The 27,018-nt window shown below is 42.8% G+C and overlaps 1 protein-coding gene across 2 annotated transcripts in view; it reads right to left on the bottom strand.

Moving 5' to 3' along the window:
- Positions 1-26,006, bottom strand: part of Atp6v1c1 (ATPase H+ transporting V1 subunit C1) — a 38,085-nt gene extending 12,079 nt beyond the window's left edge. The window contains 8 exon segments of one of the 2 annotated variants that reach the window (NM_001011992.1): positions 1,096-1,164; positions 2,993-3,091; positions 4,725-4,816; positions 5,717-5,811; positions 7,004-7,089; positions 9,658-9,725; positions 10,545-10,708; positions 25,864-25,925. In NM_001011992.1, coding sequence (NP_001011992.1) covers positions 1,096-1,164; positions 2,993-3,091; positions 4,725-4,816; positions 5,717-5,811; positions 7,004-7,089; positions 9,658-9,725; positions 10,545-10,676 — 641 coding nt within the window. In that variant the 5' untranslated portion in view covers positions 10,677-10,708; positions 25,864-25,925. 2 annotated transcript variants of the gene reach the window in all.
- Positions 26,007-27,018: the final 1,012 nt, after the last annotated feature.

Below are 27,018 nucleotides of genomic sequence, written 5' to 3'. Positions count from 1 at the left end.
TAATAAAGGGCATTATTTCAAATACAGGGGAAAATCACGAGCTCAGGTTTGTAGCTTATTTCTCAAAAGACCGATACTTGTCAAATGTCAATGGTATTATCTTGTGTTTTATATAACTAACTTTGTAATTTCTTTGACATTTGAGATAGAACAACGGGACCGAGAAGTTCAAAGACATGCCCAGGTCACACAGAAGAACCATCAATAGGGTCCCTGACTTTCCATTATACTAAACTAACTCCTGCATGACACAATAAACTGCAAAAGGAAGTACTTCTGGACTGATCTTACTAAGTTCACTTCCTCACTGTCTTTGATACCTTCTTTAACAAGTACATCTCATGCAGAAATAACAGATCATAGACTGATGATATAGGTCACAAGCTACAAGACCATTGTCAGCCCTGCCTTGCCAATAGGCACTGAAAACCATGTGCTATAGGCTACTTAAACATGGCCTCCTAGCCTATGAAGAAATTGGCTAAACTGCATCACAGCACTGCTGTCACTAACAGACAATGACATTAAACTCATAACTCAGAAATGCTTACTAAAAAGGCAAGCATTCTGTTGCTTTTTAAATATACAGATCTCGCCTCATCATCTACTCAAATAAAACCTGAAGGCTCACACAATGTTCCAGAGCTGCCTGATGTGACTCCTTTGCTACATAAACGAAGACTTAGTTCCTAGAGGAAGCTAGTTCTGATGGAAGCTTCAAGGAGGCAGCAAGACCTAGCAGAAGCCCCATGGCTAGGTCTGGTCCTGGTCCCAAGCCCCATGGCTGGCTCTGGCCCTGGCCCTGGCCCTGCCATCATCTTCCCGGTAAGTGTGGCTCTGGGCAAACAACCTCATCTCACTGTCCTCACATTTCTCCATCTATGAAAATGAGGGGTCAAAACAGCTATAGCTATGCCAAGTCCTTCTAGATCTGAAATGATAATAACTAAAGTTGACAACTTATGAAGTAAAAACGATGGCTATAAATGACAGATTTACTGCAAAGAAAACACAGACCATGAAGAGATTTCCTAACCCCATAAGCTGTTGGAAGACATCTGGGAAACAAAGCACTGTTGCAAGATGGCTACTTACTTGCTCGACCTTGGTACTACCATTTCTGCAAGTGTTTCATACTGCTTAATCCAGTCATTGTGGTTCAACCTGCAGAAAAGGCACAATAAACATTAGGAAGAGAAGACAGGACCCCCTTCTGCCGTGTCCAGGAAAAGAACATGTGGGACAAATGGGAAATGTGGCTCCAATAAAGTACACCATGTGTGTAGCAAAACATCCACTCCCCTACTGAGAGCATGCCTCGCAAACACAGAAAAAGGAATGAAGCAGGAAGTCTGGACTGCTTCCCTCACAGCCAGCGACTCTTGCAACAGAGGCACAGCCTGATTTGTGATGGCGGCAAAGCACAGTACAGATTCTACTATTTTTAAACTGCATGGCTGGAAAACATAATTTATACCTCATTTAACAAATAGAAGAGGCCATGGGAAATTACTACCATTTGGTAGCCATTACCAAAAGCTGATTAGACCCTATTTACAGAAAGCTAAGCGTCCCCAGGAAGCGGCTAGGACACAGTAACAATAAAGGATGCTGCCTCAGAACATTGTGCAACAGCTTTCTGGGAAGGTCATGGCTTGGGGGGTGTGGAGACAACTTATGTGTGACTTACAGTAAAGGCTGGTAGACACAGGTAATTCATTATGTAAAGTGATCCACAGGGGGGTCTTGTTTAATTTTAAGATACAAAAAGCTGAAAATTTCAACACAATTTTTAAATAAAGCTAAGTAAGAAAAATATGGGCAAAGGTTATTTTCCTGTAAAATATAAAAGCAAAGATACACAGGATTTTTAAATAAATATCATGTTCTAATGTTCCAGGAGGCAACTGTGTAAGGAAAGCATGAAGCAAAGCTTCTCACTCCGGGCACAGTGACGTATGCACTTGTGCCTGTGACCTTAGTGCCTGGGAGTAAAGGCAGGAGCAGGACAAGTCCCAAGCCAGCCGGACCACAGGGCAACTTCAAGGACAGCCCTAAAAAACAGAAAAATCCAAAAGCCTAGATTCTCCAGAAGGAGAAATGCTCCAGTCAAGTAACATTAGGGAAATTGAGTCCCCTAACATTCCTCCTCCAGGAGCCAGTGTTTTCCTTTTACTCCCAATTCCCTAACCAGACAAAATACAGAACAAAGAAGACAGGCTTTATGCAGTGATACTTTGAAAAAGCAATATAGTCTGTTTCAGATTAGATCCTCAGAGATATCAGCAGCATAGGACCCGAGGCTACTAAAAGTGTCTCTCACATGCAGGCTTTTTTGCCCTTGTTTTGAGACAGGGTTTTACTATGTATCTGGCTGGCCTAGGATCTCTTGTGCAGCCTCTGCTGGCCTCAGCTCAGAGGCCTGTCTGCCTCTGCCTGCCCAGTGCCGGGATTAAAGCCGTGTGCCACCACTGTGCAAGTCACTCACTCAGTTCTACTCCTCCCAGACTCTCCAAAACTACCTATGAGCAAATATTCATACAGAAGGTCTAAATAAAAAGGAGATTTAAAGGGTTATTAAATCCAAAGGTAAGCAAACTATGTGCATTTGAGTTAGTAAGCAAAATTTTATTTTCATTTTATTTTATTTAATCTGTTTACAGATTCTGTGACTGCTTCAGCTCTAACAGCCAAGTAGCATGGCAGAGGAGAGCAGCTTTGAGAGCAGCAAAGCCAGAAAGACTGTCCAGCCCTGTGTGAAGAGCAGCAGAGACTGTCCCAGCCCTTTACAGTGGAAAAAACATTCTTCTTCATTTTATTGGGGTTTTTTGTTATTCTTTTTGAGATAGGATTTTTCTGTGTAGCCCTGACTGTCCTGGCACTCACTCTGTAAATCAGGCTGGCCTTGAACTCACAGACATCCACCTGTCTCTGCCTCCCCAGTGCTGGCATTAAAGGTGAGTGTCACTATGGACTCTTGTAACAGACATACTTGGGAACTACCACCAATAATGTGACAAGATACTCCGAATCAAGAACAAAGTCATCTTTCTTCACAATTTCCGCCAGGCTTCGAGTTAGTAAACTTCCCCTGAAGAAGGAGAAAAAGAAAATCACTGGTGGATACATGTGCATGTGTTTCTGTGCCACAAGGAAAGAAGGGCAGGCTGATCTCGTTATAAACCCACCTCAGAGGGTGCAGCTCTTAGGGGCTAGAGAGCTGGCTCAGTGTAAAAGCCTAGCAAATGACCCTGACTCAATTCCCAGTAGCCACAAGGTAGCTCAGATAGAAGGGATCTGACACCTTCTTCTGACCGCCAAGGGCCCTAGGCATGCACTTGGTCCACATACATACACCAATACACAGTAAATAAAAGCTTTTAATTTATTTAAAAAAATGTACTTAATAAGTCAATACTTAGCCAGATGTATCCTACCCACTGCAACCCAAGAGGTGTCAATGCCTGTCAAAATTTGCCACTAATGTCCAACTCTATGCTTATTTTAATTACTGTAACTCAGTTTTTCTCTTAATTACATATCCCGGCTGACAAAGTATGAGTCATCAAGATACCAGAGTCTATTTCATTGTAATTATGAAATTATGTCATCTAAGCACAACCTCTGCTTTTTTTTCTCTTTCCCTGGATATCATGTGATGCCAGACAATTTTGGTTAATTTACTCAATAATCAACTTTCCAATCCGTCTTTGTTGATCTTCTGATAGCGAAACACCTTATCTTGTGTGTACCACAGACCATCTCCACCCAGCTTTTTCCTTGGATGGTGATACAACTTGGAATAGCTGTGTGCTTAAACTATACTTGGTGGCTAGAAAGGTGCTCAGTGCTGAAGAGCTGAGCTCAGAGACCAGCATCCATGTAACAAGCTGTGCACACCTATATCCCAAGAGCTGTGAGAAGTGGGCACAGGATGGCACCATGAAGGAATCCGAAGACTCCTCTGTTCTCCACATGTACACACAGACTCATGTGCTGTTCTCTCAAATACACCACAGGCATGCACGCACACACAAAGAAACTACCAACAACAAAACAGCCCAAATTACAGTTGTAGTAACACTAAAAGACCAACCAAATAAGATTCCAAGTCAATGCTGTAAAAAAATCTAAACCTAGGAACGGAGAAAGTAGAAAATAATCACTATAGCACAGATTATTACATAAAAATTCTTTTCAGCAGCAGGTGATGGCTATTTAATAAATAAATAGATAAAATAATTAACTTTACACAAATTCAGTAAAATTCCAAATGCATTAAGGGATTAAACCAGAGTTCAGGTGAATCAGTCACACTGATTCATTTTGATTGCTCAAATTCTGTAAAATTAATGAACTTTCTCCATGAAATGCTTTAAAAATAAAAAAAAGTATTTTCCATGTGTGTACACTTAAGTTGATGTATGGCATATACACAGGAGCCTGCAAAGGTTAGAAGAAGAAATCAGATCCCTAGAAATGAAGTTACAGACATGTATTGGCTACCATGTGAGTGCTGGAAACAGACTCAGTTCCCCCCAAGAGCAGCCAACACTCTTAACTGCTGCGCCATCTCTCCAGCACCCCACAAATCATCCTGATTTGTGCACAAACTACAACTTTCTAAACCTTAATAGTGTCCCACACAACATGTGCTAGATGCACACGCGCATGCACACACACCCCCACACACATTTAGCATCCATAGAGACTCGAGGGCTTACGCATTCTTTCGCTCCAAATTCTGAAGATTCCCTTTCAGGTTATTGTATGCAGACGCCCGAGACTTTAGGTCATTATCAATCTGAGTCACTCCCTTCAAAAGAGAAGAAAGATGGCAAGTCATTCCTAAGTTTGCCTCTACTAATACAATTTAGATATTTTCTGGCATAAAAATATGTGATTTCATTAAAAGTACAACTTTAAAAGGACATTTAAAAAACAACCAACTTCACTGCCTTTAATTCCACTCGGGAGGCAGAGGCAGGTGGATCTCTACAAGTTCGAGGCCAGCCTGGTCAGCAGAGTGAGCTCTAGGTCAGCAAAAGCTACACAGAGAAACACCACCTCAAAAAATAAACAAAACAAGACAAAACAAAAGCCAAACTTCATTATTAACAAATTTCCTTATGAATCTTTTATACTATATTACTCCATGTAGTTAATTTACTTGCTATTGCCACATTACTTTGTAAATCAAGCAAACAGACCCCAGCCCAGTAGGTTGAAGACTACTAATCAAAAGGTTTCAAGGCCAGACATGGTGGCACACATCTTTAATCCCAGCACTCAGGTGACAGAGGTAGGAGAATCTCTGAGTTCAAGGATAGCCAAGACTACTAGAGAGACTGTGTCTCAAAAGACAAAACCAAAGAGGCTGGAGTGATGGCTCAAAGGTTAAGAGCACTGGCTGCTCCCCTAGGGGACTCTGATTTAATTCCCAGCCCCCAAATAGCAGCTTAACTCCTTTGCCTTTAACTCCTGTTTAATGGGTTCTGACACCCTCACACAGACATATATACAGGCAAAATACCAATGCACATAAAACAGAAATAAACATTGAAAAAATTTTTTAAAGAATCTAAAAAATATTTCATAGCTGTCTCTATATGTATATATGTATACACTCATATAGGACACACATACATACACATACATAATTTAAATGAATCTTCTATAAATCAGTGTGCTCCACCTGCCTCACTTCTTGTCTTACCTTGGCAATTATTTCAGAGATATTTTTCAGAGACTGCTTGATTGGATATTTGGCCATATCCCACTGGAACCTTGTTATGTAAGTGACCAAGTCAACTGAAATAAGACAATAAATTAATTGCTGAAGAGAAGTAGCAGCATTTTCTTGTGGGGTTTGTCTGTTTGTTTAAAATTTTCAAGACAAAGTTTCTCTGGATAGCCTCTGACTGTCCCGGAACTCACTCTATAAACAAGGCTGGCCTTGAACTTAGAGATCCATCTGTGTCTAACTCCTGAATGTTGAAATTAAAGGTATGTACTACTATTCCCGGCAGTTTGCTTGCTTCTTAACATAGGCATCTGAAAAGTCCTGATTAAATAAATGTGAATGAGATTAGAAGAACACTGAATTTAAGATTTATTTTATTTTTTGATCACATACATGAGGCGGAGTGCAGATATGCAAATATGAATGCAGGTGCCTGGAGGCTAGAAAAAGATCCCCTGAAGCTGGAATTATTACAGGTGGTTATGAACTACCCAAAGTGTCTGTCAGGACTCAAACTCAGGTCCTCTGCAAGAGCAGTATGCACTCTTAACCACTGAGCCATCTATCCAGCCCCAGAAAACTAGATTGTTTAAAAAAGTGATATTGTTGGATGTGGTGGTTAATAGCACCTTTAACCTCAGGTAAAAGTAAGAGAACCTTCTGAATTCAAGTCTAGCTTAGTCTACTTCGTGAGTTCTAGGCCAGCCAGGAAATCTGAGACTGCGTCAACAACAAATTAATTAATTAGTTGATTGACTGATTGATTAAAATCAATGAGATAAAATCTTTATAAAGCCATCATCACTGAGCAGGCACAATATAAATATTAACTTATAGCTGCAGGTAGATATATATGTATATGTATGTATATAAATTATGGGTACTAAGAAAGCACACTCTAATTTAATGGAAAAGAGGCATTACCCTGTAATAAAATCAATCACTTCCTGGGTACTATTAAGTAGAAAACAGGAGGCATCTAACTGCAATAAAGCTGAGATGTCCAGCTTTAAGTCAACAAGTAGTTCCCACGGAGCTAAAGAAACAGCACTTCTTCAGGAGGCCTCATACTGGTAGCACTTTACACTGCATATGTACTATCTAAGAGTAACATGGAATTATGTTCCAGGGGGCAGACGCAACCAGTAGCATCCTCACAGCTGTTAGCACAACCTCCCCATCTACGAGTTCTATCCTTCTAATACGTTCTAAGCACTCACGTTACATATGATAACTAGGAATCATAGATAATGAGCTCACCTCCACTGGCCAGCAAGTTCTCCTGAACTTTATCTTTGCTGTCCTCCAGCACATCAGCCATGTACTGAGCCACTTTCTTGACCACCCTGGGAAATTAAAAAGAAAATCATCATATTTAGAGAAAAAAAAAATCCATGTTATATAAGCTATCACACTAGGACATACTATACAATGAATCCTTATATAAAACATAAAGAATAAAGTGGATCCAGGTATGGTTATATGCAAAAAGCAACTGCACAACTATAGGGTTTTATAGAGATGACATGTAAAGTGTTTCTAGTCTAGATAGAGAGTCATGAAAACTGAGCATGGCGGCACAAGCCTGTAATCCTAGTACATTCACAGTGGAGGCAAAGGATCAACTTCAAGACCACACTCTGCTACATGTGGAATTACAACCCTCAACCTAACTTGTTACTTTTTTCTCCTTGCTTTTTCACTCTAGTGGGCAAGCCCCTGACCTCATTTGAGACTTTCCCCTAACTGGGTTCTATAACACAGAGTTTTATTACACAGCACAGGCTTAAACAGGCAATCCTCATGCTTCAGCCCTCAAGAACCAGGACAAAGAAAACAGATACGAAGCATGGCGCATCTTCACTCACTCTAACCTACACACAACCATGGCCCACAGTCACTCACCTCTTACCTACACACAACCACGGCCTATAGTCACTCACCTCTAACCTACACACAACCATGGCCCAGTCACTCATCTCTAATCTACACACAACCATGGCCCACATTTGCTCACCTCTAACCTACACACAACCATGGCCCACAGTCACTCACCTCTTACCTACACACAACCATAGCCCACATTCACTCACCTCTAACCTACCCACAGCCATGGCCCACAGTCACTCATCTCTAACCTACACACAACCATGGCCAACAGTCACTCACCTCTTCCCTACACACAACCATGGCCCACAGTCACTCACTCTAACCTACACACAACCATGGCCCACAGTCACTCACCTCTTACCTACACACAACCACGGCCTATAGTCACTCACCTCTAACCTACACACAACCATGGCCCAGTCACTCATCTCTAATCTACACACAACCATGGCCCACATTTGCTCACCTCTAACCTACACACAACCATGGCCCACAGTCACTCACCCCTAACCTACACACAACCACGGCCTACAGTCACTCACTCTAACCTACACACAACCATGGCCGACAGTCACTCACCTCTAACCTACACACAACCATGGCCTACAGTCACTCACTCTAACCTACACACAACCATGGCCGACAGTCACTCACCTCTAACCTACACACAACCATGGCCTACAGTCACTCACTCTAACCTACACACAACCATGGCCCACAGTCACTCACCCCTAACCTACACATGACTGTTGCCTACAACAGGCCTTCTTTTCTTGCCTTCAATATTATGGAAAACCATACAATATCAGGACTATTTACTTTCTTACTCCGTGCGCTCATGTTAAAATAATTTCTCAAACTGAGCATGGTAGTGGACAAGTGTAATCCCAGCACTCACTCCAAAGGCTCAGGTAATAGGATCATGATGAACTGTCTACCAAAAAAAAAAAAAAAAACATACTTCCAGAGAACCGGAGTTCAGTTTCCAACACCTAAGTCAGGTGGCTCACAACCAAGTGGAACTCCAGTTCCTGGGAACCTAAAGCCCTTTCTGGTCTCCACTGGCATGTGCACTCACACTGCACATACACACACTGACAACACATAGATACATAAATAAAAATAAGTCTTTCAAATAAATAAATAGAGAAGTCCTACATCATTAGCTAATGTGAATGAAAATGAGAATGTAGCCAGTCATGCTGGGCCTTTAGTCTCAGCCCCTGGGCAGCAAAGGCACTAAAACTTATCTTTAATAAGTTTTAGGCCAGACTGCTCTACAGAGTCCTAGGCCAGCTAGGGCTACAAAGTATGCCTCTGTCTCCAGAACAAAACAATCAAAACAACAACCAAACAATGAGACAATGCTGTGTACCCACCAGGAGGGTTACAATAAAATCAGTTAACAATGCACATATGAACTGGCACACCACTGTCAAAACAACTCTTCAGAAAGAACCAAGAAACCCAATGATTCCACTCCCAGGCACACACACATTCAAGAAAAACAAACAGAAACACAGCTCACAAACAGTACATAAGCCAAAAGAGAATAAACTAAATGCCCTACAGGGGATGGGTTAATACGGCATGATGCATAGAGGATAACTGGTAGCAACTGGTACTGAGCTGGGCATGGGGGTCGCATGTCTGCAATCCCAGTCAGTGTTGGGGACCAGGTAAGAACAACCCAAAGGCTTCCTGGACAGTGGCCCGACTCAATCTGCAAGCCCTGGAGTTCCAATGAGAGACCTTGTATCAAGGTAAAAACAAACAATAAAACCCAAGGTAGATGGCTCCTGACATTCATGTGCACCTGCACACACATGTGCATGAAATGCTTGGATACAGGTGTACATGTGCACACATACATAGACACATAAAACATTGATATACAGAGAAAAAGTCATTTCCTAAAATCAACTAGTGTAGCGTATATATGGACTAGAACAGCATCTGAGAGATAACCTAGTACTGACAACAGCGTCAGTACCTGTTCAACCCCACACATGCAGATACATTACCCTTCTACAAATGCATCCAGTTTAGCCAGTTCATCCGACAAGCCAACCAAGACATCCAACGTGCCAACCTAGAAGAGAAACTCAGCTTAGGACTCAGCTTTCGCACGTCCGTCCTTGTGATTGAAGAGGGATCGTTTGTTTAGTTCTGACACTGTGTGACCCAGATGAACCTTGGGCTCCCATTCCACCGGTGTCTCCTCAGTGCTCGGATTATAACCTACACCACCCACCCATCTCCACAACGCTTTATGGTTACTTAAAAAAAAAAAACAAAACCTACATGATGTGTCTATCTGAAGGGTCTACAAATCTTTTATTCTCCACTTATTTAACAAAGTATAGCACAAAAAGTTTATTGAACATTTAAATCATGTGTTAATTCCCTGAGTCAGAAAGCACCATTTAGAACATGAAAATTTGGCACTTGATGAACAGGTTTGTGCTTCAACAAGCCCAGGACAATGGGTCTGTGGATGTCCGTCACTGCTAGACTGATTACTGGTCTCTAATAAATGTTAAATACATTAACTGGATTAAATAATGTCTCAGTAGGTACTGATTACAGAATATAAACTTAACAACAGACACGTTACTGTGATATTTAAAAATATATACTAAGATTTTTTTCTCTTCTCAAAATCCCACTTTGTGATGCAATAGCTAGGTTTCCTTATAACTTATGAAAACAGAACTCACAAGATGTGACTTTAGTGGTTTCCTTGTGACATTCAAAGACTCTGATCCACTCTACATTAAGTCAATAGTTAGAGAGGAGTGACTTTTTTTCTCAAGGAACTAAAACCTGATTCTGCCAAAATAGAGAGAGCCCTCACCAGGCTCCTCTGATGAACTCATAGTCTGCACAGTGGAGTCACCTGTCAGCTCACCTTTAAGTCAGGAATGTTGAACTTGGAAGAGACAGCAAGGTTATTGTTCTTGGTGGTCGCTGCATGTAGTTTCTCCCATGTTTGCTGACAGGTTTTCTCCCCAGGAGCAGATATCAGCCAGAACTCAGTCATGTTTGTTACCTCTTTGGCAACCCAGGGAGAAGCTGCAATGTTAAAACAGAGCAGGAACACTTAATGTCGTACGGTACAACTTACAACAAGTAGGCTCTAAAACGCTCCCAGAAGCCCCAGTGTCAAAAGGCTTGCTCCCTAGGCAGAGGGACTACTGAGAGACTATATAATAGGTGTGGGGTGAGACCTTGTGAAAAGTTAGGTCACTTGGAAAATGCACTTGAAGGGGACATTGGGACCCTGTCCCCTCTCTCCTTCCTCTCTGTCTTTAGGGTCTCATTATTCTGCCCAAGGTGGCCTCAAACTTTTGGGTTCAAGCTATCATCCCACTCTGGCTCCCTAAATGGCTGCAATTACAGGAACATGATGTCACCAAGCTTGGCTTCTCTTTTTTGCTCTCACAGCATGAAGGAAACAAGACTTCTCAGCTACAAAAGCAGGCTCCATGCACTGAGACACCAGCAGCCCCCACAGCTGTTGGCCTCTTCACTGCTGTCTTGGCTATTGGGCCTAGGCTATTTTCCCATCTGGTTTCCTCTGCCTAAATTACTCAACAGAGCTCTTACCCCAGATACTAGTCAGGAGGCTATCCAGACTGTGCACTCATCTGCTTATCAGAGAATCTACTTGCATCTTTAAGCCTCTGGTTGTTTTGTTTGTTTACCAGTATGGAGATTAAACTCAGGACCTCCAGCTTGACAGCTAAGTACTCTACGACCGAATCCTTTCCCACCTTTCCCAGTCCGACTGAGACAGGGAAAGGCCACTAAACTAAGTTGGCCTTATACTCTCCTATAACCCAGTCAGGCCTTGTACTTTTAATCCTCCTGTTTGAGCATCCCAAGTAGTTATGATTACAGGCCTGTACACTAGACCAATCTGAACCACCTTTAATAATACCACAGCTTTTGGGGAAATGGATGTTTTATTACATGTTTATACCAGCAGATCTGGTGAAGTGTATTTGTGGGTGTATTTTCTACTTGCTGCCTCTCCAAATGGCAGGTAAGGAAACCAATTGTTCTAACTCTTCCTGACAGCAGTATCACATCTGTTAGCCTCTCTCTAACAGTGTGAGCCAGCAGATGTCTGTTTCACCATTCTAAATACCTTTCTTGGCCCACGCATGTCCAAAAGACTCCCAGAAACAGGAAAGAAGACCCTATTTTCTCATCTATAAATACCTGCCTCTATACTCCACTGAGTTTTTATCAGCATAAAAGGAAATAATGTCACAAATCATCCTACACACAGTGGAACAGTGTCAGGGAAAGTCATAGAAAGCTCTCTAAGTCTTGCTTTTAACTGGAGCCCTTTTGGGAGAGGAGAAGAAAGGACAAAGTGGCCTTTGAGTTTGGCACTGTGCTGTGCCCACGTCTGCAAACTCTCATGCTCCATTCTCACAATAAGCCTCTGAAATAAATACTCACAGTTTAGTCATTTACCTGAGGAACAACTCGAAACCGGGATCAAGTCTAACACTGGACACCAAAAGGCCACATTCTATAAAGTCCTGTGCTAGAGAAGAATGCTGGTGGATGGGTGTGTGTGTGTGTGTGTGTGTGTGTGTGTTGCGTGCGCACACATGCAGTTAAGAATTCTGGTCACGGGCTGGAGAGATGGCTCAGCGGTTAAGAGCACCCGACTGCTCTTCCAGAGGTCATGAGTTCAATTCCCAGCAACCACATGGTGGCTCACAACCATCTGTAAAGAGATCTGATGCCCTCTTCTGGTGTATCCGAAGACAGCTACAGTGTACTTATATATAATAAATAAATAAATCTTAAAAAAAAAAAAAAAAGAATTCTGGTCACACACTGTGGTTAGGACAAAACGGCAACCAACAGATTGGGGAAAGATCTTTACCAATCCTACAACAGATAGAGGCCTTATATCCAAAATATACAAAGAACTCAAGAAGTTAGACCGCAGGGAAACAAATAACCCTATTAAAAAATGGGGTTCAGAGCTAAACAAAGAATTCACAGCTGAGGAATGCCGAATGGCTGAGAAACACCTAAAGAAATGTTCAACATCTTTAGTCATAAGGGAAATGCAAATCAAAACAACCCTGAGATTTCACCTCACACCAGTGAGAATGGCTAAGATCAAAAACTCAGGTGACAGCAGATGCTGGCGAGGATGTGGAGAAAGAGGAACACTCCTCCATTGTTGGTGGGATTGCAGACTGGTACAACCATTCTGGAAATCAGTCTGGAGGTTCCTCAGAAAATTGGACATTGAACTGCCTGAGGATCCAGCTATACCTCTCTTGGGCATATACCCAAAAGATGCCTCAACATATAAAAGAGACACGTGCTCCACTATGTTCATCGAAGCCTTATTTATAATAGCCAGAAAATGGAAAGAACCCAGATGCCCTTCAACAGAGGAATGGATACAGAAAATGTGGTACATCTACACAATGGAATATTACTCAGCTATCAAAAACAACGACTTTATGAAATTCGTAGGCAAATGGTTGGAACTGGAAAATATCATCCTGAGTGAGCTAACCCAATCACAGAAAGACATACATGGTATGCACTCATTGATAAGTGGCTATTAGCCCAAATGCTTGAATTACCCTAGATCCCTAGAACAAACGAAACTCAAGACGGATGATCAAAATGTGAATGCTTCACTCCTTCTTTAAATGAGGAAAAAGAATACCCTTGGCTGGGAAGGGAGAGGCAAAGATTAAAACAGAGACTGAAGGAATGCCCATTCAGAGCCTGCCCCACAGGTGGCCCATACATATACAGCCACCCAATTGGACAAGATGGATGAAGCAAAGAAGTGCAGACCGACAGGAGCCGGATGTAGATCTCTCCTGAGAGACACAGCCAGAATACAGCAAATACAGAGGCGAATGCCAGCAGCAAACCACTGAACTGAGAATAGGTCCCCCGTTGAAGGAATCAGAGAAAGAACTGGAAGAGCTTGAAGGGGCTCGAGACCCCAAAAGTACAACAATGTCAAGCAACCAGAGCTTCCAGGGACTAAGCCACTACCTAAAGACTATACATGGACTGACCCTGGACTCTGACCCCATAGGTAGCAATGAATATCCTAGTAAGAGCACCAGTGGAAGGGGAAGCCCTGGGTCCTGCTAAGACTGAACCCCCAGTGAACTAGACTATGGGGGGAGGGCGGCAATGGGGGGAGGGTTGGGAGGGGGACACCCATAAGGAAGGGGAGGGGGGAGGGGGATGTTTGCCCGGAAACCGGGAAAGGGAATAACACTCGAAATGTATATAAGAAATACTCAAGTTAATAAAAAAATAAAATAAAATAAAATTAAAAAAAAGAATTCTGGTCACACACATACACACACACACACACACACACACACACACACACACACACACACACACACACACACATCAGTGCCCTCAGATATCAGAATAGGACTTTGGATGCCTTGAATTAGACAGAGTTATGAATGGCTGTGTGAACTCATGTTGGTGCTGGGAAGTGGATCCAAGAGTTCCCTGTAAGAATGGCCACTGTTCTAGCCCTGAGTTCCAGCTTTAAGTCCCATCTTTTCCATTTTTCCATTTACTTGCTCATTATGATACTTTCCATTACATCACTGATCATATTTCTAGCTCATCGTGCTACATTATTGATTACTGCATTGTATCTTCCTTCTGGGATGATGGAGGGCAGAACAGCTGGCTCAGTAGGTAAAGGAGCATAACACCAACTTCATGACCAAGCTCCATCCTTTAGGACCTATATGGTGGAAGGAGGGATGTTTCCTACAAGTTGGTCTCTGGCTTCCACACAGGCATGCACATACTAGTGTGTGCACGCACAGGTTATGTGATCTTTTTTAAAGTGTTTGAGATAAGGTCTTACTATATAGCCCTGGTTGGCCTGGAGTTTGTAATGTAACTAAACTAACCTCAAACTCAGCCCAGCTTGCCTCTGCTTCCTAACTGTGGAAACTGAAGGCTTGTGCACCAAGCCCAGCCCTTTTTTTTTTTTTTTTTTTTAAATAAAGACAATGCTGTGCTTTGTTCTAAATCCCTCAGGTCTGGATTCGAGAAAAGACAGAGTGGAAAAAGGAAGGGGAGGGAAGAAAGGGGAAGCTATTGTGCTGGCAACTGTTCAGGTACAGCTAGTTACTCATTCTCTGCTCAATCTCCCATCCAGAGCCCTACAAAGGCTGCTGTGTTTCTCTGTGGACTTAGTTTGTCAATTTTAACTGGATAACCACCGACTACAGTGCAATGCCTCTTTGAGGGGTAGAGCTGGAGGGGTTGCACAGCTCACTTTGTCTTCCTCTGGGCTCCTGCACTCCCTGCTACCAACTGTCTAGAATCAGTTTCTCCACCTAGCTTGAGCAGGTTTGTAGGTGTTTATGGTGGGAAAGTGAGTCCACTTCAACCAAAAGCTGAAGTCTCTAGTTTTGCTATACAGGTTAGTCACGACCTTTGGTATTGTTATCTAATTGATATTTATTTCTGTGTGGAGATTCAGCCACATCTTCCAGTCTCCCTCCTTTCTCAGTCTTGTGTTTTACAATGTATTTAAAATAAGAAGAGGATAAATGACAATGAACACCAAGACCTTCACAAGTACCAGCAGAGAAAAATGAAGTAATACACAACAATGAACATGAATTGCTTTGGTAATAGGAGAAGTGCTTGTTTTATTACAAATATTCATACATTGCTGTCTTGATTGGCAAAATAAAATTCATTCAAAGGAGCTAACAAAGCTATAACAACTTGTCATCATTGATCAGAACATCTAAAGCCAGGTGTGGTGGTAGTGCACGTTTGTAATCCCAAAAGTTCAAGGCCAACCTGGACTACACTACTGGTTAGCTTTTGTCAAACTGGCACAGGCTAGAGCAATCTAGAGGCGCATTTTCTTAATTAATGGTGAAGTGCCTCTATGGGGCTGACAGTCCTGGGTTGTCCTTAGAAAGCAACATGAGCAGGCCTGGAGTACAAGCCTGTAAGTGGCATTCCTCCATGGCCTTTACCTTTAGTTCCTGTTTCCGGGTTCCTGCCCCATCTTCCTTCTGAGGACTGTGACCTATGAAGTGAAATAAACCCTTTTTCCTCCCTGAGTTGGTTTTGGTCAGATTTTGTAATACCAACAGACACCTAACCGAGACAGCTACATAGTAAAACTGGTTTCAAACTCTATTATCTAACATAGTAATACTTTAGATTGGGTCTAAACAACACTGTTGTTATTTTACGAAAAGGCCATTCAGCCAAGTGTTATAATCACTGCCCAGACAACTGGGAATAAATGTGTGGGCCTCTCTGCCTGGCTCCGCTTTATCTTTTGGTTTTTTTTGTTTTTGTTTTTTTGTTTTTTAATTTTGTTTTCTTGTGCTACTGGAGATCACACCTAGGGGTCAGACATGTGCTCTCGCCTCAAGCTACACTCCTAGCCCACCAGCTGTCTTCACTTTTAAACTTTTAATGCCCCTATCACAGCAGCTGAAAAAGTTGAAAAGTTCAGACTAAGAAACAGCATCACAACAAAGAACAGAGCCTGACCAAGTGCCCAGCAGTAAAGCACTGACCACCACACCTAACTACCTCACCTTGATACCCAGAACCCATGTAAAGATGGAAGGAGAGAAAATCAGACTCCACAAAGTTGTCCTCTAGCCTCTACAAATGCCCTTCAGCAATCAGACACCCACACAGAGATAAAGGAAGAGAGAGGTGGAGGTAGGGAGTGGGGTTGGGGGACTACCACCCCCAGAGATAATACAACAGAGAAAGGCAAGGATACATTAAGCGACTGCTAAAATAGCTATATATGAAGTACAAGATCAAGGTTGCCCAATAGCAATTTCATCTCACTGTGAATTAAAGCCAGAGAAAACTCTAATGCCAGCTTCAGGAAGCACAATGTGATGGCCAGAGCACTGTATGGACAACATAAAGACTTAGAAGCTAATCTCAGTTCTGCTTACCACTGCATCTAAAAAAGAGGAGGAAACAAGGAGAAGGGCAGCAGCTACTGAGTCCTAGCTCCCTGTAGAAGGAGAGAATCAACTTCTGCCAGTTGTCTCTTGCAAGTGCCTCCACATGCACACCATGTGGTATGTGTGCATCCAAACACATCACAAACACAATAATAAACACTAAGGTAAATAATTTAGAAAGTATTTTACAATCAAATGATTTAAAAACCGTCCTACAGACAAAGCAGATTATCAGTAGGTGTCAGAACAACTGGATCAAAAGAAGGTATTCCCAAGATGACACAGTGAGTTTAATGTTGTAAGAGGTAGAAATACTATGTAATGGAAGACAGCTAGGCACGATGGCACACACCTTTAATCCCAGCACTTGGGAGGCAGATTCAGGTGGATCACTGAGTTCGAGACCAACTTGGTCTACAAAGTAAGTTCCAGGACAGTCAGGACTACACAAAAAAAAAGTCTCCAAAAGAAAAGGGGTTGGGAGGAGTGGTAGCATGAGCCTTTAATCGCAGGACTTGGAGGCAGAGGCAAGTGGACCTCAAAGTTGGTCTGGTCTACAAATTGAGTTTCAGGCCAGCCAGGACTACACAAAGAGACCCTGTCTCAAAAAACAAACAAACAAACAAACAAACAAAAATAGTTGGGTAAATGCAGAGCATTTTAAAAAAAGGACCAAGCACCTTGTGTTATAACAGCTTACTTTTACTCTGCTGAGTTTAGAACGATTTATGTGTGTACATGTCTGAATCTACTTTTTGCATGTTTTTGAGTGTAACTAGTACATTGATTAAGCAAATAGAAATGAATATATGGTATAGAACACAATAAAATCTAGGTAAATTTTCACTTTGCTCAAGAAAAAACAATTTGCTGGGCATGGTGGCACATGCCTTTAATCCCAGTGAAATACTGTCTTCAAAAAAGAGGGGAGGGGTGCTCTTGGAGAGATGGCTCAGCAGTCAAGAGCACCGGCTGCTCTTCAGAAGACCTGGGTTCAGTTCCCAACATCCACATGGCAGCTCATACCTGTCTGTAACTCCAGTCCCAGGGCTTCTCACACCTTCACACAGATATGCATGCAGGCAAACACTTCAGCCAGGTGTGATGGTACATGCCTATAATCTGAGCACTAGGGAAACGGAGGCAGGAGAATCTAGAATTCAGGCTAGCCTGGGCAACACAGTAAGTTCTTGTCTTGAGTGAGTGTGGGGGTGGAAGTGGGGGGATAGTGAATTCGTCGAGGACAGAATACAAACCATTTTGAATGTCATATGTACAAGCAACAGATGGCTTTGTGCCCACACTGTTTCCTCTCCAGGTAACTGAAGGCTGAGTAACTCATTACACAGATGCACCAAGTTCTAGTTCCCACTTGGAATGAAATTTGAATCTGCTCTCAGTCCTTGGCTGCATTTTTCCTGCCTTATCCTCACAAACTTCCAGGATCCTCCTTTTCCACCTTAACCTCAAATCTGCCCTTAGTTCTCTTTCCTATTTTGCCTCTTGGTTCAATTCACTTTGCACAAATTCTCTGTGCTTATAAAAACCACCCAAGCCATTTTCTCAACTAAGTCCATCTATCCACCAAATCAACATATGCCCAACTACATATTTCTCAATCCATGTCCACTGAACCCAAGTAAACAATATAATTGTATTAAGTCAGATACATATTTTGTCTAGTCTCTTATCTAACTAGTAATTGTTTTCAATTTAGGATCTTATTCCTCTCAAATCCCTGGAACTATGGTTGTCTTTGGGAAGCAAAACAAATGAAATGTAGTCCCTGTCATCAAGGAACTTCCAATGATGGCCACAGGTCTCTGAGAGCACTGTGGGCAGGTATAAGGAAGTAAAGAGAGGTAGGAGGGAGGCCCATTCAGAGACCAGGACAGGAAAATAACCTCAGCACAATGCATTAGTAGCACAAGGCAAAGCCCAAATACAAGGAGGGAAAGCATGGTCCAACCCTCCAGGTTGTTTAATCACTACGTCTCTTACCTAGGGTAATTTGAAGGCTAGAATTATTCTCCCACCACACTCATTTAAATGTAAAGCAAAAACAACAGTGTAGTAACTTATATAGCAGCACAAAAGGTAGGGCACTAGGCCTGGGGAGATCAGATCAGCCCAAGAGGGCAACCACACAAAACAGGATTACCCCAACCCTGCACTGATTTAATGCTATCCAGAAACTGCAGTCCAGCTGTGGTGGCATATGCCTGTATCTCTAGCACTTGGAAAACTGATGCAGCAAGTTTGAGGCTATCCTAAATGACAATGGTGACTTCCAGGTCAGCCTGAACTTTTACACAATAAGACCTTGTCTCAAAAGGAAGGACAGAACAAAGGCAAGAAGGAAGGCTGCCTGGCTGGCAGTACACTATTTTTTTTTTATTATTTTTATTTATTTATTTTTTGAAATGCACTCAACCCTAACAGTAGGTTCAATTCCATATGAATTAAGGCTGGAAAATGACTGCCTTTTTGGGCCTTCAACTTACAGCCAGCCTTCCACATCCAAGGATTCCGATCTGGAGGAGAGCCAGTGAGAAGGCTCAGGGGGTAAGAGTACTTTCTACCAAGCCTCATAACCTGAACCCAATACACAGGAACTCCATGAGGGAGAGCACTGACCACAGACATACACACACACACACACACACACACACACACACACACACACACACACTCTGCAAGTTGTATGATGACCTACACAAAAGCACTGTGCACATGCATTCACAGACAGACAGACACACACACACACACACACACATATAAAAGTTTTTTAAAAGTCAAACCATAGGGGTTGGGGATTTGGCTCAGTGGTAGAGCGCTTGCCTAGGAAGCACAAGGTCCTGGGTTCGGTCCCCAGCTCGGAAAAAAAAAAAAAAAAAAAGAACCAAAAAAAAAAAAAAAAGAAAAGAAAATGGCACACTGCAGGAAACAGCACAACAGCCCTCCCTCCGAATAGCATTCCTGCCTTTACGGAGGGAGCAAGAGGAGACACAGTCGTCACACCCTACCCTACAACAGCACTAATACTACACAAATAAACGTTTCCAATCTGCATGTAAAAATGCTACCCTTCACTGCAGAAGCATCTTAGTTATAACTGGAGGAGGGGAAACTTGTTCCTAGCTTGTTTAATTGTTTCTAGCATCTAAAGGAGAGCTCACCTTTCAATATTTCCAGGATTTATATGAGATCTAGAACTGTCAAACGATATATATATTTTTTCAATAAATATATCTTAAGTTTTTCAAGTTTTATTTTTTAAGTAAAACAATATTTACTAAAGACTACCTAAGTGTCTTCAGTACATTTAGATATGAAAGAAAGCAATCTCGGGGCCTGAGAGATGGCTCAGTGGTTAAGAGCACTGGCTGCTCTTCCAGAGGACCCGAGTTCAATTCCTAGCACCCACAGGGCAGCTCACAACTGTCCATAACTCTTGTTCCAGGGGATCCAACACTCTTCCATAGACATACATATAGTCAAAACACCAATGCACATACAATAAAAATAAGTATTAAAAAAAGAAAGCAATCTCTAATCACTTTAGCTTATATAATTAGTTTAGCTCATAAACAGCTGTCTTGTCATCCCAGTTGTTAAGAAACAGATTTGTAAACAGAGAGCTTTGCAGATGCCTATCAATAAGTAGGAAGAATCCAAGGCAGGTTAGGACCAGCAAGGCAAACTTTAGTTACTACCCCATCCTGCTGTCCTCTTAGAATGTACTCAAAACCCATTCTTTGGAGCTAGGGAAAGTAGCTTAGTTGGCCTGGTACTTGCCTAGTGAGCCTGAAGCCGTGAGTTCTATCCCCAACACCACAATAATTATGTGTTACACACATCTGTATTCCTAGCACTTGGGAAGTAGAGGCAGGAGGATCCAAAGTTCAAAGTCATCCTTGATTATATACAGTTCTAGGTGAGACCTGCCTAGGTTACGTGAGACTCTTTCAAAAAGACTAAAAGAAGATCACTACACAAAACACAATGTTGGAAAGGACCTAGTAGTTTCTGGTAAAGTTATGATACTTGAATTGGCACAGTGGCCAGCACGTGTAATATGTCTATCACTGCAAGTCATTAACCAGAACTCTCTCGGCCTGGGAAGGTGACTCGCCTTTAGAATCCCAGTATCTAGGACACTGGAAGACAGAGTCTGAGGTTAGCTTGGACTTTATAAGGAGCATCAGGCCAACCTGGGCCAATGTTAAACCCTAAGCTTATAAAACAGGGCCAAGGAGATGGTTCAGTTGGGTAGGAGCCCTAGCTGTACAGCCTGGGTGGCACACAGTTGTAATCCCAGTACGCTTACCTCAAGATGAAAGGCAATGACAGGAGACTCACCCAGAAGCTTACAAGTCAGCCACCCAGAATTCAATGCTCAAAGCTGTCTTCTGACCTCCACACCACCTATACCCCATGAACCACTGAGCCCAGCTCTACCACCACCTCTCAGGACTTCCATTTCTTGGGGCTGGTCATTTATAATCATTTCTAAGTTACAGTGATCTCTCAGATATAATATATTCAAGTCTGAAATTCAAGTTAAAGGTTTAAAATCAGGACTAGGGACATGGCTAACCTATAGAATGCATGCCTGTCTAGCGACACAAGACTTTGATTCAATTCCCCACATCGCATCCCTTAAAATAAACTGCTTCAAGAAAACACATATTGAATCATGAGCAGTGAAAGGCACTTCAATATGTCAAACAATTTGGTGATCAATTCCTCTAGAGCAGATGCTTCCTTGCTCCTTTAAAGCAGAGAACAGTTAATGAAGATATTTGTCCAAAGTCATAGCTAGTAACTATACTTACTGTGACTGATGGAAGCCTATTTAAATTCTCATACAGTCAGAAATATTAAAATGTAGTTTCTACAGTTAATAGTAAAAACCATTAAAAGAAAAACTGAATTCACAGAAGTATTACTCATATTTTCTGTATCCTCAGTTGAATATTTGCCGAAGCATGTGACAACAGTACATGCTTTTTGTCTCTGAGAGAAATGCACAGGACTATTTCAAGTACCAATCAGAATTTGGTGGATGTGTCTAAACATGGGAGAATTTTGTCTAAAATGATGTTAGCACTATAGTTCAGAAGCTCTGAACTAGTACAACCTCAATGGTAAAGTTAATAGGGCAGGAGCTGGAGATGGCTCAACAGTTAAGAGCATTTGCTGCTCTTGCAGAAGAACCAGGTTCAGTTCCCAACACTCCACTCAGCTCACAACCACCATCCAGTTCCAGGGGATCCAATGCCCTTTGCTTACTTCCAGAAGCACCAGGCACGGGTGATATATATATATCATATATATATATATACATATATATACATGTATAATATATATGTATATATATTATACATGCACGCAAAATAAAAATAATTTATTTTAAAAAGTTAATGTGCCAGTTGATTATGTTAACTTAAATAACTTCCTATTTATTCAGTCTGCTTTGATCACTTAGGAAATGCCTGCCTCTCCTCACTCCCCATCATGGGTCTTAATACGTAGCCCTGGCTGACACTGAGTTCAGAGATTCTCATACCTTTGCCTTGCAAGTACTGAGATTCAAGGTATACATCACAACTGGCATCGACCTCTTTCTGTAAAATCCCAGTACCGCATTCCACAACATTTTATTTTCACACGCCCATCATGTTCCTCACTTCAGATACATATCTAATGAGATTCTTCATCCTGCTATAACATAAGCACCTCTCCTCCACTGGACTCAATTCTCTGAACTCAGTAAGTGCGTGTTTGTGCGTGTGTGTGTGTGTGTGTGTGTGTGTGTGTGTGTGTGTGCACGTGCTCTCGCGCTGAGTGCTGTCTCATTCCCTGGCTGACAGATGAGGGATGAGTCCGGTGATGCAAGTCTATAATACTGATGCTTGGGGGGCGCAGGCAGAAGGATCAGGAGTTCAAGGCTCACCTTGGTTTAATGCCTAAGCTCTTTCCAAGACCACCATGCTAATGCTGTCTTTAACACTGATAAAAGTGGGTGTGTGGTGACACATACCTTTAGTCCCAGCTCTCAGAGGCAGAAACAGGCGCAACTCTCAGAGTTGGAGGCCAGCCTAGCCTAGCCTACAAAACAAGTTCCAGGACAGACAGGGCTGCCACTCAAAGAAACCTTGTCTCAAGAAGGGAAAAAAAAATTGATGGAATGAAAATCAAATGCAAATTAATTTGTAGCTAAAATGAAACAGCTCTAAATCCAAACAGTGAAAAGAGCACAGGCTCAGACGGAATACAGTCTGGATGAGAACAAACTACAGCAGACACTTAGTCAAGACTACTGCTATTCCAAGCAAATTCAAGTACAAAAGGAGAGAGGGATTACACACCTGTGCCCCAGCACAGGTTGACAGGTAGTTCCAGATCAACCCGGGATGCATAATCAAAAGAAAGGCTTACTGCCAAGCAAGGAACTGGTGGCCTGCAGAGGCCCTTTGCAAAGGTTCACTGTGGCATGCTAATCTTGCTCGACCAATGGACATTATTATCCTACAAGTTAGGGCAATAATCACAGAATCCAACTTCTGAGCCCAAAGTTTAAGGTTTAAGAAAAAGACAAAACAAATAATATAAATGAGAATGCTAAGATTTATAAAAATGCTGGACAGTGTAGGCCAGCCTTGTCTACAGAGTGAATTCCAGGACAGCTAGGACTACACAGAGAAACCCTGTCTCAAAAAAAAAAAAAAAGATTTATAAACACACAAACATGCTAACACCCAGGAGGTAGAGGCAGGCAGATTTCTGAATTCAAGGACAGCATCGTCTACATAGGGAAAAAAAAAACCTGTCTCAAAAAAACAAAAAGTAGGGGGCTGGAGCATTGACTGCTCTCAGAGGTCCTGAGTTCAAATCCCAGCAACCACATGGTGGCTCACAACCATCTGTAATGAGATCTGATGCCCTCTTCTGGTGTGTCTAAGGACAGTTACAGTGTACTCATATACAATAAATAAATAAATCTTAAAAAAAAAAGTAAAAAAATAAACACAAACACACACACACAAAGATGAGTCTTACAATCCCAGCATTCAGGAAGCAGGTATATCTCTGTGGGCTCAAGGTCAGCCTGGTCTATATAGTGAGTTCAAGGGCAGCCAGGGCTACACAGTGAGGTTCTGTCTCCAAAAAAACAAAAAACAAAAGACAAACGATATATGATATATATATATATATATATATATATATATATATATATATATATATATATATCCATCCCTGCCCTATTTTAAATGCAGAATAAGAGTGGCCACCTAGCTTTCATTCAGGATGCAGAGTACTATTTCTTAAGATCCGATCTGGTATCTGCAAAGTAACCAAAAGACAAAAGGATCCTGTAGTTCTGAGCCGAAAACCTGAGGCTCTGACTTCAGCACCATGAGACTTCACTTGTTGCCAAACAACTGTGATTACCACCTTGAGCGCTTCAGCTCACCTTGTTGCTCCTTATCTCCTTCAGCTAGACAGTACACAGAAGCCCAAACCACTCTCACAGAAAAGTAACTCTGGGTTTTTCCAGACAGGGTCTTGTTATGCAGCCGTGTCTGACCTGCAACTCACTCTATCTGCCAGGCTGACACGTGTGGGACTTGTAGGGCCACAGTCTGTCTCCACTGCCCATAATCCTCACTGGATCCTCTTGGCATGTAACAGAAAAGCCCTGTACAGTCTGACTCCAGCTCTCCCCACACGCAGGCCTGTCAGTCCACATCCCACTACCACACACACCTTTCTCATTCCAGGATCCCTGCAAGTTCTGGAAAGGTGTGTTCCTCCTCTCATTTCATGGCTTCGCAAACTCTGCCCCTCAACTTGGAATGTTCTTTTCACTCCTGCTCATCCCCTTTTCACACTAACCTCCTCAGACCTTAGGTCAAGTCATATCCTCAGCAAAGTCTTCTTTGAGTCTTCCACAAAGCCCTATTCCTGGGAAACATCTCCATACTGCTCCACTACTCCCTAGGAGTCGATTTTACCTGTGTATAACTTTTTTTTAACACACAGTCTCACTATTTAGCTTTGGTTGGCTCTGCCACCCAAGTGCTAGGATTAAAGTTGAGTGCTCTATCAAACGCCACATGTACAACTATTAAAACCTATCTCTGCCATATCTGTCTGGAAGCTCTGAAAGCAGAGTGCCTGTCTAGGCCTTAGCACCCACCTAGTGTCTGTCACTGAGCATGCGCTATATAAACAAGTATCACCAGACTTCAAAACCATTTCCCACTTTTCCACAATGCAACCTACTACAAACCTGGCCTTGGCACCCCTGAAACATGTCTTCTTCTCTCATCAGGCCCTCAAATCATGGGGCTTTCCCTGAATAAAAAATTATTCTGTTTCCTCCAATCCCACCGACTTGCCAAGACCCAAATTCAGGTTTTCTTTCCTCCAGGACACTTTTCTTGTCTTTCTGTTTTTACCAGTTCTTTACAACCTCATCTTTTCCCCTGTGACTTATCTTCCCATCATCAATGTGAACTTCTAGGGCTGAGCTATACACACCCCATACCCCATTCCCAGGCACCACTAAATACTGTGTGGACAATTTTCCCCGATACATTTTTCCTCTGAAAAGAATACTAACTTCCCTCTTATGCCTCATAGGTGATTCAATTTGTCTTAGAAGAGACTACCCGCAAGTTCCTTTAGGGGATTTTGCTTAACCTCCCCCAACCCCAATCTAGTGAGATGTTTTTAACTGCCTGTATTCCTGTTCTGTCCACTGCTTACAATGACCCCTCCCCCCGTGTCCTCTGTGACCGCCCCTTGTATGCAGTAGGTACCTCTTCAGCCCTGAAAACTGTCATTCCCTCTATTCTCATACAGGAGTAAACACCCAGTGGAGACTGCACACACACACACACTAACCCAGATCCTCATCTGAGGCATTCTAACACTTTCCACCTTCTCACAAGTGACCAGGACTCGCTGGGACTCCCACCCAAGAAGGACTCAAAGATACAATACTTCTTTCTCCCTTCTGCACTGAGTTCCCCGCCTGGGCCCCTTCCGCCTCCTTCTACCAAAGACAGCAACCCTAGGCCAGGAGATGCGGAGAGCCCACACCCAGGCCCGCTGCAGGTCCGACGCCACAGTCTAGGCCCCCGCGCCGCCCCCATCCTTCCCCGGTGGCCGCTGCAGTGCCAGCTCCCCACAGGGCTGTCGTTCACTGACCCGAGAAGGTGTCTCAGGAGGCGGCGGCAGCGGCAGGTGTGGAGGCAGGAAGCCTAGCAGACGTTAACCGCTCAGCGCTCCATCCCTCCCGGACCTAAGCTCCGGCCTCTCCGCTTCCTCGACCCCTGCGCCCAGAGCAAGTCACGTGCCAGCCGGAGCAGTCAGCTGACCGCGGCGCACGCCACTCCGCCTACGCGCGCGCAGCACTGCGCGCAATCACGACACGGCCTGGCCTCCGAAGTAGGCGGGGCTGAGGGAGCGCGCAGAGCGGACTTCCGGGTGGGCGGAGTTTCCGCTTCTCCAGATGCACCTGCGGTGGCTATCCAGCCACCTGAAACGTCCCCGCCCACCCGAAAATTGCCCACCGTTTCTGTCATTCAAACTCCCGAAGCTCTTGCACTGACTACTTCTATACTAACAAGTTTTGACAGGCCAGTTTTCTGGCAGACCTTTCTAATAATCCACTTCAGTGGTTTCATATTTTTCATCCAATCTGGTATCACTTCGCTCCATACTCTGTTCAAGTTTACTTACTCAGCACCAAACATTGTTAATCTGCTTTTTAGAATTAGCTAGTGGAGTGACCCCTTGCCAGGAACTCCATGTCTGATTTAGGGGTACCAAAATGAATACAGGAGGTCAAAGAAAGTTTCAGGACAGAGGCATGGACAGCCTTGAGTTCCAGAATAGTAGATATCGACCCTGCTCTCTCAACCCATGCACATCTCATGGTTGAAAAGTTAGATGGGACATATATCAGCATTTTTAGATACCTAAGGATTGGAGGATTTTCTATTTTAATCGTTTTTAGATTTACAGTTTAGCAAAAGTGAAGGTTCAGAAGTTATGGGGCGGGGCTGGGGATTTAGCCCAGTGGTAGAGCGCTTACCTAGAAAGCGCAAGGCCCTGGGTTCGGTCCCCAGCTCCGAAAAAAAGAACCAAAAAAAAAAAAAAAGAAGAAGAAGAAGTTATGGGGCTGTTTGCACAATGAATGGGCACTCCTGACTGTTCTTAACTAGTGAGTGGAATAATAATAAATCAACTTGACTGGCTTTAGAATTGCTGGGAGACAAGCCTGTAATTGAGGGAGTTTCCAGTCAGGTTTAATTTAGGACATTCACCTTGAATATGGACAGCAGCATCTTGAATGCTAGG

Source organism: Rattus norvegicus, chromosome 7 (assembly GCF_021556685.1).
Source record: "Rattus norvegicus strain SHRSP/BbbUtx chromosome 7, alternate assembly SHRSP_T2T, whole genome shotgun sequence".
Classification (NCBI taxonomy): domain Eukaryota; kingdom Metazoa; phylum Chordata; class Mammalia; order Rodentia; family Muridae; genus Rattus; species Rattus norvegicus.
This window is presented reverse-complemented; position numbering and strand designations above follow the sequence as displayed.